The sequence below is a fragment of the Centruroides sculpturatus genome, unplaced genomic scaffold, assembly GCF_000671375.1.
Source record: "Centruroides sculpturatus isolate CEXI.00-Female unplaced genomic scaffold, Cexi_2.0 scaffold1202, whole genome shotgun sequence".
Classification (NCBI taxonomy): Eukaryota; Metazoa; Arthropoda; class Arachnida; order Scorpiones; family Buthidae; genus Centruroides; species Centruroides sculpturatus.
Genome location: NW_019385444.1, coordinates 109,411 through 125,596, shown reverse-complemented (window position 1 = coordinate 125,596; position 16,186 = coordinate 109,411). Strand labels below are relative to the sequence as shown.

Here is a 16,186-nt window from a genome sequence, read left to right as displayed (position 1 = left end):
GAAAACGCCGCAGGTTGCCATTTTGTCAAAATTCGCGTCTGGAAAGTGGGAGTAATGACGGGGTAAGGGACGGCCTGTTACCGTCCGACTGTCATCGAACCATTAACCTTAGCATTTCAAGTAGGTTGTAATAGTGGGAAGCCGTCCGTTAGCAGCTTAAGTACAGTACTTGAGGCCGGCACTTAGGTGAGACGACACAAGCGGGCCTCTATTATATTTGCCCCCCTCCCCTTTTTTAGCTTATGGCAGACGCCCACCACCCCACCGTCACTGGATGACGTCATTAAGAAAGAGAGTCCGGGCATTAGAATTAACGGGCATTTCTGTCTATGGTTAGTGCTATTGGACGAGATAGTTAGAGAATTATCACTACGTACGTTCGAGTTTTACAACGTTGCATTACACTCTTTATGCGGTCATAAATTACGTAAACACGCCCTAGTCCAGTTTTTCCTTCTCTTCTTCCTATCGTGCTTGGAAGACCTGGAGTTCGGGAAGGTTTTTACTGGTTTTTAATTTCCTAGCCACAACAAACACGACGTATGTCGAGGGGGGGGAGGGCGACGGGATTAAAAGGCGATCCTCCCCGCGCGTTGCCCCTCGTGATCGGCGCGTCGCGACGTCAGCGCCGATTCTCCCCTCGAAGCGGAATGGTTGAGGCCGGCAGTTGGGATGGCGTGAGTGAAGGACGAGCTCAGTTGGGCTACATGCTCGCTGCCAGTGACAGACAGGCGCTAAGACCTGATGACGTGCAATCGGCGACGGGGAACTTAGAACATGGCACAGAGGGTAAGTGACGGGCCACCTGACGTGTCATTAACGATTCGACCGTCCCAATCTAACATCATGTTCTCTCCTCAGTATGATGACGGCATACCCCACTATGGTGCTATGGATGGGCCAGCCTCTTTATACGATCCCCACCGGTCCATGCAAACTTTAACCCATGCACCGCACATGAATCACGCGCCTACAATGCACCAATACCATGGAAATCACGTGTCTGGGGTGATGTCGAACCATATCATGGGGTCAGTGCCAGATGTCCACAAGAGGGACAAGGATGCTATATATGGGTGAGTTGCGTTTGTCACTTCTTTTGACGTAGCACGTGTTATTGTGATCAATGAAGGTAGAAATTCAAGCGTTCTGCGCGTTGACAATAGTTGACAGTTCACTTAACTGTGACATGTCCGTGGTTCATATGTTTGGCAAATTTGTCTTGCTCGACGACAGTTGGTGACAGGTCACAGTCGACGATGTTTTCACTATTTATCTAAGATTAATATTGTAATGAGATTTCAAACTTCTGTTACGGGACAAGCACACTTTCCTATCGTTTCCATTGAAAACGTCAGAGTTTTTATTCCTTTTTTTTTTTTTTAATGTGTACGTATATATAATACAATTTCCTTTCCGTTTATTATTTCGTCTCGCCTGTGTTATCGCGTTACGTTGGGTTTTAGCCAGTGGGTTTGCCTCCGGGCCACAAACCTGTTTGGTGTGGCACAACGGAAGGAACGACACGCTTCGAAAGAAACTTTCCAAAAGTTTGAATTGTGGAAAGCGGGACTTGATCTGCGCATTCCTAGAAGAAAAAAGATTAGCATAACACAAACGTATACGAGTCATTCACGAACGAACGGGAGCAGCGACCCATAACACCGTCAACAGCCGCCCCAAACTCTAACGGGACAACAGACGATAGAAAAGTGTGTGCGCTCCCGACCGACCCACAGCTGCGGGCCACTGAATCTAACTTTTGTTCTCCCTAGCCATCCTCTGTTCCCATTGCTGGCCCTCATATTCGAAAAGTGCGAGTTGGCGACCTGCACACCGAGGGAGCCCGGCATTGCTGGTGGAGATGTTTGTTCCTCGGAGTCTTTCAACGAAGACATTGCTGTCTTTGCCAAACAGGTTCCTCTTCAAATCTATATCTTTTTCTCTCTCTCTCTCACTCTCTGTCTATCTCTCTCTCACTCTCTGCCACGGACGGAAACCTCATCTTTTCCCAATGTCGAGAGAAGAGGGGGTGAAAAAAAAAACACGGAAAGCAGATGTTTGCCCGGCTGGAAGCAATTGTTATGTTAAGGTGACGGAAGAACACTTTCCACTTTGTTGCTATCTCCCGCAAAACGGAGCTAGTAACTCGTAAATGGGGGGGGGTGGCTGACGCTCGCCACTTATATATAGAAGATCGTTCGGAGTCGGAAATCGATTTTCGCCCGGAAAATATGCACCCGAATACTACTAAATGGTGCCACGTTTTAGGCCCGAACGAAGGCAAACGTTCTACGGCGACATAAACAATGTTTTGGTTTATGGAAAGGGGGGGGAGAGCGTCCCGATTGGGAATGGTAGGTTCCCGTCCGAAGGCTACCGTACAGCTCGCACCTCTAGCTTGTATACAATATAAAAATGCTTTGTGTAGATGAAAAATCTAACCTTAGTTGATTCTTTCTGGCAAGGTTTACTTTTTTTTGTGTCCTTCACTTTCAGATAATGACAGAAAACCCGCAATATACATCAGATGAAGACTTAGACGCTCTTGTAAGTATATCCTCATTTACCTTTTCCTTCTTTAATTTTACAGATTAGGCAAGAAAAACCTTATTACGTACCAAATCCAGAATTAGATAGCCTTGTAAGTATTTACCTTTTGGTCAGTATGTACAATATATATCTTGTTTTATTATTATTTTTTATGTGTTAGAAAGGGGTCGAAAATATACGAGATGGGATGTTTATATTTGTTTGGACATGGGGATGGCTAAAAACAGTGCTTTCTCTTTCTATTGTCTCAGATGGTACAAGCGATCCAGGTGCTGAGATTTCACCTGCTTGAACTGGAAAAGGTAAGACGATAGGTTTTTAAAACTGGCGTGATACAATATAAATCCCGGACTTTAATAATTATTTATTTATGACGATTCCGGTTGAGGGTTTTCATTTTTTTTTTTTTTTATTATTATTATTTGGAATTTTACAACCTTTTATCGCTTGTTTTTCTTTCTGGCTTTTATTGTCGAGCTGCGCATAAATAAACATTTCATTTTCACGCTATCTCCGAGGATACAATGATTACAACCATAATAAAAATGAGATAATTTTATCACTTTGTACGAGCAGCGAGACTAAATAGCGTTTTATCTACTGCCACTAACAATAAACGAGAGAGTAAAAGAGGTCGAAAAACGATTCGCAAAGCGATTTTTGTGACCGCGGATCGACCTCCTTTCTTATATTTTTTTAAAAAAGAAATTAACTCTTTCTTCAGATTTTCTAACTTTTATAGTTTGTGTTCACCTCTAAGAGTAAGGTTTCAACGAGTGGGGAAGATGGTAAGAAATAATTAATCCGCAGAATGGAAGTGTCGGATTGTTCACTCACTCACTCACTTGCCTTAACGCATTATTGATGGGTGCAAAATGCACTTTCACTCTTGAAACTTTCAAGGTGGGTGTGAAGCAACAAACTGTATCACTAAATTATTTTTATAGTTTGTTGCAATTGTGTACGAGTCGCTTCTCCTTTCGATTCGATTTCTAATTCCCATAATAATTATTAACGTTAGAGGATTATCACTTCATTTAGTGTTTATTGCTGCTCCTTTTTTTTTTCTCCTTCTTCTTCTTCTTCTCAAAATTTCCTACTGGCATATTAGTCACATTCCTCCACGCCTTGCCTCACCCTCGAACATTTCCTGATCTTATCTTCCACACATTGTTTAAAAAATGTGCCTCTAGAAATTCACAAGATTTGCCAAATAGGAATTCTGTTTTGCATATTTTTTAAATTCTCAACTTCGATTTTTGAATTCCAAACATCGGAATTTCTTCTTCTTTCTTTCCTTCTCGCTTGTATTTTTCTTCTTTTTTTTTTTTACTTCTTCCTCGCAACATTATCTTTGGCAATTTTTAACCTGTCAAAAATACCTAATTTTGTCACGATCCCGTGTCAATGGTTCTCGAAATTTACTCTTCTATCGTTTTTAAGTAATCCCACGTGAGTGAGGACTCGCCTCGCTATCTCTCCCATAGGCCTAAGTTTAGCTCGGATTCTGCATTGCCCTAAATTGGGTTCATCTCCTCCTCAGGAATGCCCTATAAATAAAAAGGTGTATCGTTAGCCGATAGGACTGAAATTCGTGGGTTAAGTTTTGGCACTTTATCTCAATCGATAAATTCAGGCCCTTTAAAGAAGAAATTGTTTTTTTCAGGCAAGTTTAGCAGCAAAATCGAATGGTAACCCCCTCCTCCGAACACCCTGTCCGTTTTAATAGGAATCAGGCTAAAAATCTTTTTTTTTTCCTTTTTTTCTCCAGTCAATCTTGCATTTTTAAAGTTATTTTAAACCTTTCCCCTATTTTTAGTGACCTGGATACCTGAAACGCGATATTTTTACGTATTATTACAGCAGGATAGCTTTCCACCATCGGTCACTCAACCCCCCTCCATGTCTTTTGCATATTTAACAAGTCGCGGATATATATATATATATATTTTTTTTAAGGCTAGAGGCCTGATTTTTACGTCTTCTCAAGCTTATCTTCGCTCAAGATCCCCCGGCACCAACATCAAATTCAAGAACTATGCGAAACATCAGGCAATTAATTAAAAATTTAAAAAAAAGGGGGGGGGTTACCGTAATTAGCAAAACGAAAGAGTCCCACGCTATTCAATCTTAAATAAAAATTCCCGAAATTCCTAAAGCGGAATCGACCATATTTAGTTAATTATGCTTAATTATTCTGGCCTGAAGGCCTCGGAAGTTAATGTCTAGCAGGTTGACGAAGGGTACGAGTATCGACGTAGTGTCGTTATTATTTATGGAGAAACCAAATAACGCGACAATGTCAATCGTTTGGTTAATATTGCCATTTGGAGTTTTATTGCTTCTCGTTATCCCGCTTTAATAAGTTTTCCCGTATCTCTAGGCCGCTCTTTAAATCTTCAGGCCTAGGGTAGAGTAGTTTTTAGTCCCACAATACACTAAATTTAAACTAGTAACTAGTACAGTGGAGTGTATTAACGCTGAGAAAAATGGCCTTTCTGGGTGGGCCGAGTATAGTTTGTTTACATTAAGTCGTCTAGAAGGGGAGAAAGGTGAATTGCATGTAAATAGTGTTGTCGTTTGAATTGAATTTGTTTCTTTGGTGTTATATCTTTATGTTGATTTCAGGTACACGAATTGTGCGATAATTTCTGTCAAAGGTACATCAGCTGCCTAAAGGGTAAGATGCCAATTGACCTGGTCATCGACGAAAGGGACAGTAAACCCGGCGATCTGGGTGATAACAATAACAATAGTAACGGTGGGAGTGGCAACATTGGAAGCAATGGTGGAGGAGGTGGAGGCAGGGGAAATCCCGACACAATGGGACACAATAGTTCAGACAGTTCGTCCACACCTGACCAGGTAGGTGATATTTCTTCGGCAGACTGTTATAATAAGATGGCGAGCCATTTTGAGACCGATCCGTAACGTGGGTTATAGAGAGCCATTAATCAGTTTTGGATGGAAAACGGTACGGGTCTCGGGTTCCCCATCTCCGGAGCCAAGGTTCCACTTGCAATTTTACTCCATCCTAACGATCTGTCAAGTAGATTTATTGATTGCAAACCGTAACCCGGTGTTGCTCTACCAATTTATGTTTACCGATCGAAAGTCGGACCATTTTATTATCTAAATAACCAAACGTGCCCTTGATCCTCAGACTTACGGCGAAACGGTAGTCGACTGCATACAACTTTAATAATAATAACAAAGAGGAAAACGATTTTTTGAACAAGTTTTCCTCGCTCTTGTATAGGCTACAAATCGCCTTCTCCCTCCCCCCTCTTAAAACATTAAATGGCCAAAGATTCAATTCAATTTTGCCAGATCCTAATGAAATTTTCTCGATGGTTGTTATTACTGTAGTAATAGGCCAGTATTATTTTTATTATCCAATTAAAAATCAATTTTTTTAATAAGTGGACTTCCTTCAATCTGCATTACTCTTGTTTTTTCTTCTTGCTAAATCGTTTAAGTTCGTAAAGAAGTTGGTGCAAATCGATTCATCGATTTTGTTCCGAGAAAAATTTACATGCCAAACCCCCCTACGATTGATAAAAGTGGCGTTAGAACCAAGCCTTAGTCACCTACGCTTATAATTAATTGGACAGTATAAAGATAAAAATATGGCTACAGTTAACGGTCAGAAAAGACTTTGTAAATAAAGAATACGGTGTTTTCAGTACTCGGTACTCTTTCATTTTTTTAAAGTATCCAGCTTTTTCTAAGCTCATCCCCCCATTACGGTTATTGTAAAGTGATAAAAATGGACCGTTTCTATGTTTGTTTATAGTATAGATATATTTTCCTAAATAAAATGGATGCGTGCATTTGTGTGTTTTCTTACTGGAAGAAGAATAAAAGTGAGCGCAGTTCCATAAAAAAATGATTTATCAGAAAGAAAGTAAAAACGGGCGCGCATACTTATCGTGTAAATGGACAGGGGAGAAATCAGAGCAACTCGTTTTTCTAGGCAGAAATTCTAAGCGAATGGTCAGAAACTGTTTCCTTTTCAGACCACTTAGCAATTCAATCGATATTGTTCTGACCTAAGAATATATAAGGTGGGAATGCGCGTTGTGCAGTGACGGAACCGCTGCGGTGAATTTTAGTACAAGAGAAGGAAGAGGGAATTTGCATAATTCTATCAGACCAAGTTGGCGTCGAAACTCGAGCAATAGGTGAGCGTCATTAGTAAAATGGACCTAGTTCCATAGGTTTTGACGTGGAAAAAGAAAGGGCACAGAAATAGGAGACTGACGAGATTTTATCAGAGTACACAACCAGGTGCAGCCAAGAGGAGCACTACCAGTTAATGGAGTACGGCGCTTTCTCACACATTTTCCCTTCTCCTCCGGTCTGTATCTTGACTGTTCAGTTATCGGCTCGTTGCATCGAGCTTGGAATAAAAGAACAAACTGCTTGTTTGCTCGGAATCACTGGCAAAGACTGTTAAAAGTGGAAACGAGCGAAAACTCCACTTTCTGGCTATTGCCGTTCGAGTATCGTCCCATTTTTTTATTTTCCTTTCTTTCCTTTCTTCTTTTATCTCACACGGTTTCGCCACCGCCGCAGCTTAAAAGATTTTCGCTACACCCTCCACGACCATCCATAATTTATAAGTGAGGAGTATCTACCCGCATGTCCGACTGCACTTTGGGTAGAAATGACAGATAAGCCTTCCTGGCAGCCCGAAAGATGTCCTCTTGTATCTGTGGATTTACATGGATCGAGTTGGCAATCTCTGCTCCTTTGCCGTTCTTTCTTTCACTCGAAAAAAAACTTCTAGGAACCAGTTCTCTATCGTTTTCGCGGCCCGCATGGCGTCGGGGTGCCAGCGCCATGTTTGGTTATAATCGAAGGATATTAAAAGCTCTGCTTCGCCACCGAATCGCCGATGTTTCCGAGCGAATGAGGTGTCGCTACGACGTCACTAATCTCCGCCTCGAAAAAACGCCACTCGCGTGACCTTTGACCCTGCAGGTCACGTGACGAAGGGAGCGAAAGAGGAGGGGCCAGCAGAGGTGGAGTCAACCGACCTTGTAGCTGATGTCGGACTATCAACACCCGACCTGGCACAACTGGCGGGATTTTATCGCTGTCCGATAACGCACGGAACTCGGCAGTGCCTCTGTTAAATAAGCACATTAACTAAGCTCCATTTGTTCTTCACAGCTGTCATGGGAGGTTGCTGTGCGTCAGAGGACCGATAGCGCGTTTCTATTTCCGATAAGGACGAACTACATTACCGAACCGTTGTGATGCTGTTTGAAGATAGCAACGCTGAATTGGGACATTCCCCTTATATTTCACTGTCCGATTTTCTTTTTTTTTATCCCCCTCTATTTCTCCTCTTTCTTTTTTACTTTCTCCTGATACTTTTGATTTCTTGGCTCTATTGTTTCCTTCGTTTTTCCCCCCTTAAACCAAAGATGTTACACCACACACGCTCTCACACAAAAATCGAAGCAGTGTCTTTTCTATACACATATCAAGTTATAATTACTTTATAATTGCATTAACAACAGCAATTTTAATATCCAAAGTTTCTAATTAATCTGCTTAAGGCGAACAGAAAAAATTATGTAATGTGTACAGTCCATATATGTATCTAGCAACAAGTACTATTGTCTGAACGAAAAAAGTCACATCATCTCCGTCGTTCCATTCTATATATCTGTCAAAGCAGACAACGAAATAATAATAACCTTGCAGATAATCGCTCATTTCCTGGAAGTTTATCAAACTTTAACCAGACCGTGATTGGTCCCGAAGCTGCAATGGCGTCGTCCACTGACACCGAAATTCTCTCGACAAAGAAGTGTTACCACACTAGTAATTAATCCTTCGTAAGCCCACTTACGAATTACTCCCTTCTATAATCTACTTTAACGGATTAAAGAATGAAAGAGTAACCCGTTCCTCAGGAGTAATTAAAATTAAGAAACGGTTAATCGAGTTTGAGAAAGGCGATCCGTTAATCTTTACCCTTTCGGGAGAGGTTCTACATTATCCTTTTTTACTACAAGTTTACGAAGATATTTCGATACTATTAACGACTTGTTACCCTTAATTTACTCTTAAATTCTTTCCTGCAAAGTTTAGAATTACCGAAAACGATCCAACTACAGATTTAATAACGAGAGAGTGGAAACTCTTCGATGGTTCCTCGAGATAGTGGCAAAAGTTTCCCAACCAGGTGAAGACTATCGTAAAGGGGGATCTCGTTGGAGGCTGTCCATCTCTCTCTTTGTGAAAACTTTTGCTGTCGTGTGGCGGAATTCTCTCTCTGGATGGCACACATCCTGTGTAGTCACATACTGTCCGCATATTTGCTACATAACTGGGAGCAGGGCCTCAAGATTGACAAGGCTAGCTGGACTTCTCGGATAACTCTTGTATGGAGTCGTCGGGTATGTCACGAGCCCTTCACGAAATGTGCCACGACAGAGTGGGGGGAAGGGAGCCGCGAGGTTTAATCACGAGATACCATTAGCCGGACGGCTTCCGTCCTAGATGGATGAAAGCTGATGGAATAGAAATGGCGGCCACACAAATTGAATTGTGCATGAGCCAAACTGATGTCAATCGCAGTATTCAAACAAGCCAAGCTTTCTTTTCTCCCCAAATCTAATAAAGTGCAGCAGCCCATTGATTTTTTTTTTCTTCTCTTCTTCCCTGCGGAAAATTGACGGAGAGCTAAAGTCGCTCCGCTCTACCATTTAGAGGTAAACGAATGAAGGTCCGCCCTATTTTTTTTTTTTTTTCTAATGACGCCATCTCGACCCGGAGCCGTTACTGGGCCTCGATAGCCATCTGATCGAATGGCAGCAGATTCAGACTCGACGCGGCGAAATGAGCTTCTGCGGTGCCATGCAATAAATCGCTGCACGAATCGAAGCTATGGTTAATTTGTAGCTGGAATTGGCTGGGTTTTTGCCATCGGGACCATTGCGCCAAACTGAACAAGTCGAAAAGAAAAGAGGAGGGAGAAAGAGAGAGAGAGAGAGAGAAAAAAACACCGCTTATTGCAGTTTTATCGTTATTATGATTGGATAATTCGCTCGTTTGTCGCGCCAAATGGCCTCTCGCGGCCCGTGTTGCTTTTTGCGGAACATCCTGTAATTATTTCTTGTGGTGACTGCTTAATAGAGCTCATTTGGACCTTTACAAGTTGCAAATTAGCATATGCTGGTGCACAATGCGGCAAAGACTCTTAGTTGTAGCTTTAAGGGTATTCTCCCACCGCCTCTTTGTTCTCTTAATGAAGTTCACTTCTTATTAGCCGACGAAAGTGGCAAGAGCCATTTCGGGGCAAAACTCGTGTCAAAAAAGAATCTGCAGAGAATTCACAACGAATTTTTCATACCGCTCTTCAAAATTTTTAGCTACAGTTCATTAAAATTGTCGTCTCTGCCCAATCTTCGAAGTCCATCATCATCTTTAGCTGGGAACTACCAAATTAGGAATTCCCTCTTCGAGAATCAAAAACTTCCAGCTTCTTTTTTTCGGTGTTATATTAAAATTTAAAGGGGATTATCTTTCAGATAGATTATGGCAAGATTCTGAATGTGATTAACCAAACGAAGAAGCTTCAGGAGTGCCCAAAAAACGTTCTTAAAGAATTATTTAACCAGTCATTCCGACCTTCAAAGTTCGTAGTTACAGTTCACCTTTCATCTGTTAAGTCAAATAAACGAGAATTATTCTTCTAGAAAATCGAATTTGAACTGTAACGTGTTTAAAAGAATGGTAATCCTTCAGAATTGGCGAATTTAACGAACCTTTCACATTCCGGAAAGAAAAAAAAATCGGAGTGGTTCTTGTTAAAAAAGAATTTTAAGAGAATTCCCAAGCAAATTTTTATCTTGCTTTCTTTTTTTTTTAAAATTTAGAGAGGAATTCATTAGAATTGCTACATTCTATAATCTTCCAATTCATAATCTTTGACCACAGGAAAAATAAACCAAACCATCATCCTCTCGTTGGAAATTGAATTTGGATCTTCTTTTATTGATGTAAACGGCAATAAGAAGATAAAATTGAAAGCCGGTAGCTCTAAAGAATGGCAAATTTAACGAATCCTCCGAAAATTGGAGTGCCCTCCACTAAAATCTCTGTGGTAAAATTCGCAAAAGAATCTTCATCTTCGTCTCCATCTTCGAAATTTTCATCATAAGAAGACATTAGAGTGTGACTCGTACCCAATCTTCCAGTCTATAATTTTTGGTTCCTGGTGTCTACTAAGAGATCCCGTTTGTAAATGGCAATAAATTACGAACGGATTATTGTGGAAAACTGAAAATTCAGCCATGGATTCACGGCGCCGTTTGAAGCTACCGACAGTTTACTATCACTTTTTAAAGAATCGCAGAGGCCTATTGGACCACACTTTCGTATCTATTTAAATAAAGTTATCCAGGAAAGTTTACGATGGTAAAAAAAAAAAAAAGAAAAAATTCGTGAAAAAATCGAATTAAAACGCTCGTTGCAAAGTCTTGGAAGCACCACCACGGAGGCAAAACGTTCGCTTATATTAAATTATGGTCCGTACATTGAGCAGACCACAGAAAGTTTTGTCCCGTGTTTTTACGATGTCGTTCGACTTGTGATGATTTACGGACTCTGGCAAGAAGTTGCGGATGAGCTAGACGACAATCAGCAGACGGGTATTCCATCTGCTGCACTAAAATATTCGCTTGTGTCTGTACGCCACTGTTGACGGCACCAGTTGTAAATTATATGTAACGACTTTTCTATAGCCTATATTCAGTCCGCATCACTAGCTGCACTTTATGACTGCGCCAGCGAATAATCACGTGGACGATTCTTACCCACTTGTCATTGGCGAGAATGATGAAAAATAACGCCGTCGTTTATCGTTGCACTAACAATTAGAGTGGAGTAGAAAAATCTCCTCTATCCCCCCCCTCACCTTTAAGCTACGTCTCGGTTCCTGTTTAACTATTGATCAATTCGGATGCTTGTTTTCTTCTTCTTCGGGGTCAAAGTTCGCCGACGAAAAAGCGTCTTCACTCCGCCCAAACTTTGTCTGGATCTTTTAAAAGTTTTTAAGTGTACGGCCATTTTTTTTTTTTCTTTTTCTTTTTCTTTCCTCCCTTCTCTTCCTTTTTTCTTTCTGATGGAACGACTTGGAATGTTCTTTTAAGAAAAATGACAAATTCGATGATGTAATGGTTTTCAACACAACATTTCTAGCTCGAGATCCATCATTTTGGTTTTCTTTACATCAAAGTCGGCCTTCGAATCACGTGATCGGTACATTTATAAATAGAAGGGAACCACACAGATTCATAGACCTCTTTTCTACAAACGGTTTTTCCTATGTAGTAGTATAATAATTTTTTCCCCCTCCCCTTCCAACAGCCAGAATCACGTTGTTGTTACTCTGACTCTTGACTGGAGTCTTTTGTTAAGAATTTTGCACAGACAACGTCTCTCTCAGATAAGTTTATTGTGCTAAAAATATTTTGCACTTTTAATAACTTGCGAACGTTTGGGAAGGGGGGGAATAAAGCACTTTAAAGTTCTTAGATAGGTTAAAATAAAGTAAAATATAATTAAAAGTTCTACAGAACTTTTCAGAGTACAACTCGACCCTCCTATAACACTGTTGATTATTCCGTTTTATACGAATTTCACGTTGTACGAGTCACTTAAATTTTACAAATACGTGTACCGGGCTATGAACGGTTCACGTATTTGTAAAATCTAAGTGACTCGTACAACGTGGAATTCATATAAAACGGAATAATCAACAGTGTTATAGGGGGGTCGACTGGTAATTTCTATAAAAGAACTTTGTGCCGCTTCAGTTGAACTTCTGAAAGTCATTTTGCTGAAGATTTTACGAAAAGAACAATCACCAAACACTGTTTATTTTCACGAGAAAGATTTATTTTTATAGTATAGAACTTGTAAATATTAAAGAAATTGTCTTAAAGTTCGAATATAAGAGTTTGAAACGAAAGCAAAATGTTTATCTGTTGGAAGAGTCAGAAGAGGCTTTCACACACAGGAGAAAAAAAAAAAAAAAAGTTGACGGGTAGGAAGAGGAATAATTCAAATTTTAGAAGAGAAATACTTCTTATAAAACGTTAATAAACTCGCCATTAACCTAAAAGGCACACACCTAGAACTTCATACGAAGTGACACTTTGACAAGAGAAGCTTGTTTTCTCTAAATAATATATATAAAATGGCCGCATCTCTCTCAGTCGACTGGCATAGGTAAAATGCTAGTCAAATATTCATAGGCCTCTTTCGAAACGCCGTTTCTCCTTCCTTCGATCTATAATCGTGCAAACTAACAAAGTTTGATATATTGATAGTTAATCCAACAAAAGGAGAGCTCGTATATCAGTCGAGAAGCGGCCGTGTTTACGTTAGTCGAACACGCTCATTCTACAACACTCGGAAGGTTTGGTTCAATTCATGTAAATTGGAAGCCAGTTTTGACAGCTTGCCCTGATTTGTAACCAAATTTCTGTCTTTGACGCGCGATTCTATAAAATAATGTTCGACATCAACGCAAATTTCTAAACGGTCGCTTGGAAAATCCAGGTTAAAGTACAAGTGCAGATTGTATACAGTAGAGTTGCTATGGAGAGCGATTCTCTTCTTCTCCTCCCTCTCTTACCCCCGACGGTTATTATGTAAAATATTATTAATAGCAGGAAAATCAAGTGAAGAAGGGGAAACAATCGGATTTAAAATGGAAATAAAGATTCTTCTATTGACTCTGCTATGAGGGATGATCGGATGCTGACTCTCTCTCTCTCTCTNACAAGATGGCGGTCGTTGCGGAGAGCGATTACCAAATAGAGGTTTCTCGGAAACCGTGTCTACGGCCACGACAGAAAATGACCGACCTAACTTTTATTAGGAGGGGGGGTCGCATTAGAGACGTCAGAATGAATCTGAATAGTGTATTGTGACTTACAATGAAACAATCGGATTTAAAATGGAAATAAAGATTCTTCTATTGACTCTGCTATGAGGGATGATCGGATGCTGACTCTCTCTCTCTCTCTCTCTCTTTCTCTCTCTCTCTCTGCTTCGTAAATAATGCATAATAGTTATCGAAAACTTATTCCGATTTGCAAATTATATCGACGCCTGTTCAAAATTCATCTGCCCTTTTCGTCTGCCAAGAAATGATTTGTGGCCTTTCTCCCTCTCTGTCCGCTTCTCCAAATTGAATTTCATTGTTCAAATTAGAACCGTAACTAAGAATAATGATATTTTTCGATTAATAGCTCCACCAGAAGAAGAGGAAAAAAACACAAGATGGAAGGGGGAACATAGACGGGATTAATTGGTTAGGAGAGCATCTCCTCACTAATTTTTGTTTAGGGAACAAAAAGAGTTTAAAAAAAAATATATATATATATATAATACATTTTTTTTCCTCTTTTCCTCATCTGCATATTAATTAATGCCATCGATTAAACTCTGANCTTTCTGGCTTTTATTGTCGAGCTGCGCATAAATAAACATTTCATTTTCACGCTATCTCCGAGGATACAATGATTACAACCATAATAAAAATGAGATAATTTTATCACTTTGTACGAGCAGCGAGACTAAATAGCGTTTTATCTACTGCCACTAACAATAAACGAGAGAGTAAAAGAGGTCGAAAAACGATTCGCAAAGCGATTTTTGTGACCGCGGATCGACCTCCTTTCTTATATTTTTTTAAAAAAGAAATTAACTCTTTCTTCAGATTTTCTAACTTTTATAGTTTGTGTTCACCTCTAAGAGTAAGGTTTCAACGAGTGGGGAAGATGGTAAGAAATAATTAATCCGCAGAATGGAAGTGTCGGATTGTTCACTCACTCACTCACTTGCCTTAACGCATTATTGATGGGTGCAAAATGCACTTTCACTCTTGAAACTTTCAAGGTGGGTGTGAAGCAACAAACTGTATCACTAAATTATTTTTATAGTTTGTTGCAATTGTGTACGAGTCGCTTCTCCTTTCGATTCGATTTCGATTCGATTTCTAATTCCCATAATAATTATTAACGTTAGAGGATTATCACTTCATTTAGTGTTTATTGCTGCTCCTTTTTTTTTTCTCCTTCTTCTTCTTCTTCTCAAAATTTCCTACTGGCATATTAGTCACATTCCTCCACGCCTTGCCTCACCCTCGAACATTTCCTGATCTTATCTTCCACACATTGTTTAAAAAATGTGCCTCTAGAAATTCACAAGATTTGCCAAATAGGAATTCTGTTTTGCATATTTTTTAAATTCTCAACTTCGATTTTTGAATTCCAAACATCGGAATTTCTTCTTCTTTCTTTCCTTCTCGCTTGTATTTTTCTTCTTTTTTTTTTTTACTTCTTCCTCGCAACATTATCTTTGGCAATTTTTAACCTGTCAAAAATACCTAATTTTGTCACGATCCCGTGTCAATGGTTCTCGAAATTTACTCTTCTATCGTTTTTAAGTAATCCCACGTGAGTGAGGACTCGCCTCGCTATCTCTCCCATAGGCCTAAGTTTAGCTCGGATTCTGCATTGCCCTAAATTGGGTTCATCTCCTCCTCAGGAATGCCCTATAAATAAAAAGGTGTATCGTTAGCCGATAGGACTGAAATTCGTGGGTTAAGTTTTGGCACTTTATCTCAATCGATAAATTCAGGCCCTTTAAAGAAGAAATTGTTTTTTTCAGGCAAGTTTAGCAGCAAAATCGAATGGTAACCCCCTCCTCCGAACACCCTGTCCGTTTTAATAGGAATCAGGCTAAAAATCTTTTTTTTTTTCCTTTTTTTCTCCAGTCAATCTTGCATTTTTAAAGTTATTTTAAACCTTTCCCCTATTTTTAGTGACCTGGATACCTGAAACGCGATATTTTTACGTATTATTACAGCAGGATAGCTTTCCACCATCGGTCACTCAACCCCCCTCCATGTCTTTTGCATATTTAACAAGTCGCGGATATATATATATATATATTTTTTTTAAGGCTAGAGGCCTGATTTTTACGTCTTCTCAAGCTTATCTTCGCTCAAGATCCCCCGGCACTAACATCAAATTCAAGAACTATGCGAAACATCAGGCAATTAATTAAAAATTTAAAAAAAAGGGGGGGGGTTACCGTAATTAGCAAAACGAAAGAGTCCCACGCTATTCAATCTTAAATAAAAATTCCCGAAATTCCTAAAGCGGAATCGACCATATTTAGTTAATTATGCTTAATTATTCTGGCCTGAAGGCCTCGGAAGTTAATGTCTAGCAGGTTGACGAAGGGTACGAGTATCGACGTAGTGTCGTTATTATTTATGGAGAAACCAAATAACGCGACAATGTCAATCGTTTGGTTAATATTGCCATTTGGAGTTTTATTGCTTCTCGTTATCCCGCTTTAATAAGTTTTCCCGTATCTCTAGGCCGCTCTTTAAATCTTCAGGCCTAGGGTAGAGTAGTTTTTAGTCCCACAATACACTAAATTTAAACTAGTAACTAGTACAGTGGAGTGTATTAACGCTGAGAAAAATGGCCTTTCTGGGTGGGCCGAGTATAGTTTGTTTACATTAAGTCGTCTAGAAGGGGAGAAAGGTGAATTGCATGTAAATAGTGTTGTCGTTTGAATTGAATTT

General features: G+C 39.9%; 1 protein-coding gene across 1 annotated transcript in view; it reads left to right on the top strand.

Annotated features, from left to right (window-relative positions):
- Positions 1-556: 556 nt before the first annotated feature.
- The window catches only part of LOC111639072 (homeobox protein Meis1-like), a 51,807-nt gene continuing 36,177 nt past the window's right edge, over positions 557-16,186 (top strand). Inside the window, exons 1-6 of the mRNA XM_023384845.1 lie at positions 557-789; positions 862-1,076; positions 1,776-1,917; positions 2,594-2,644; positions 2,805-2,855; positions 5,182-5,359. Coding sequence (XP_023240613.1) covers positions 778-789; positions 862-1,076; positions 1,776-1,917; positions 2,594-2,644; positions 2,805-2,855; positions 5,182-5,359 — 649 coding nt within the window. The 5' untranslated portion in view covers positions 557-777. The remainder of the gene's footprint in view (positions 790-861; positions 1,077-1,775; positions 1,918-2,593; positions 2,645-2,804; positions 2,856-5,181; positions 5,360-16,186) is intronic.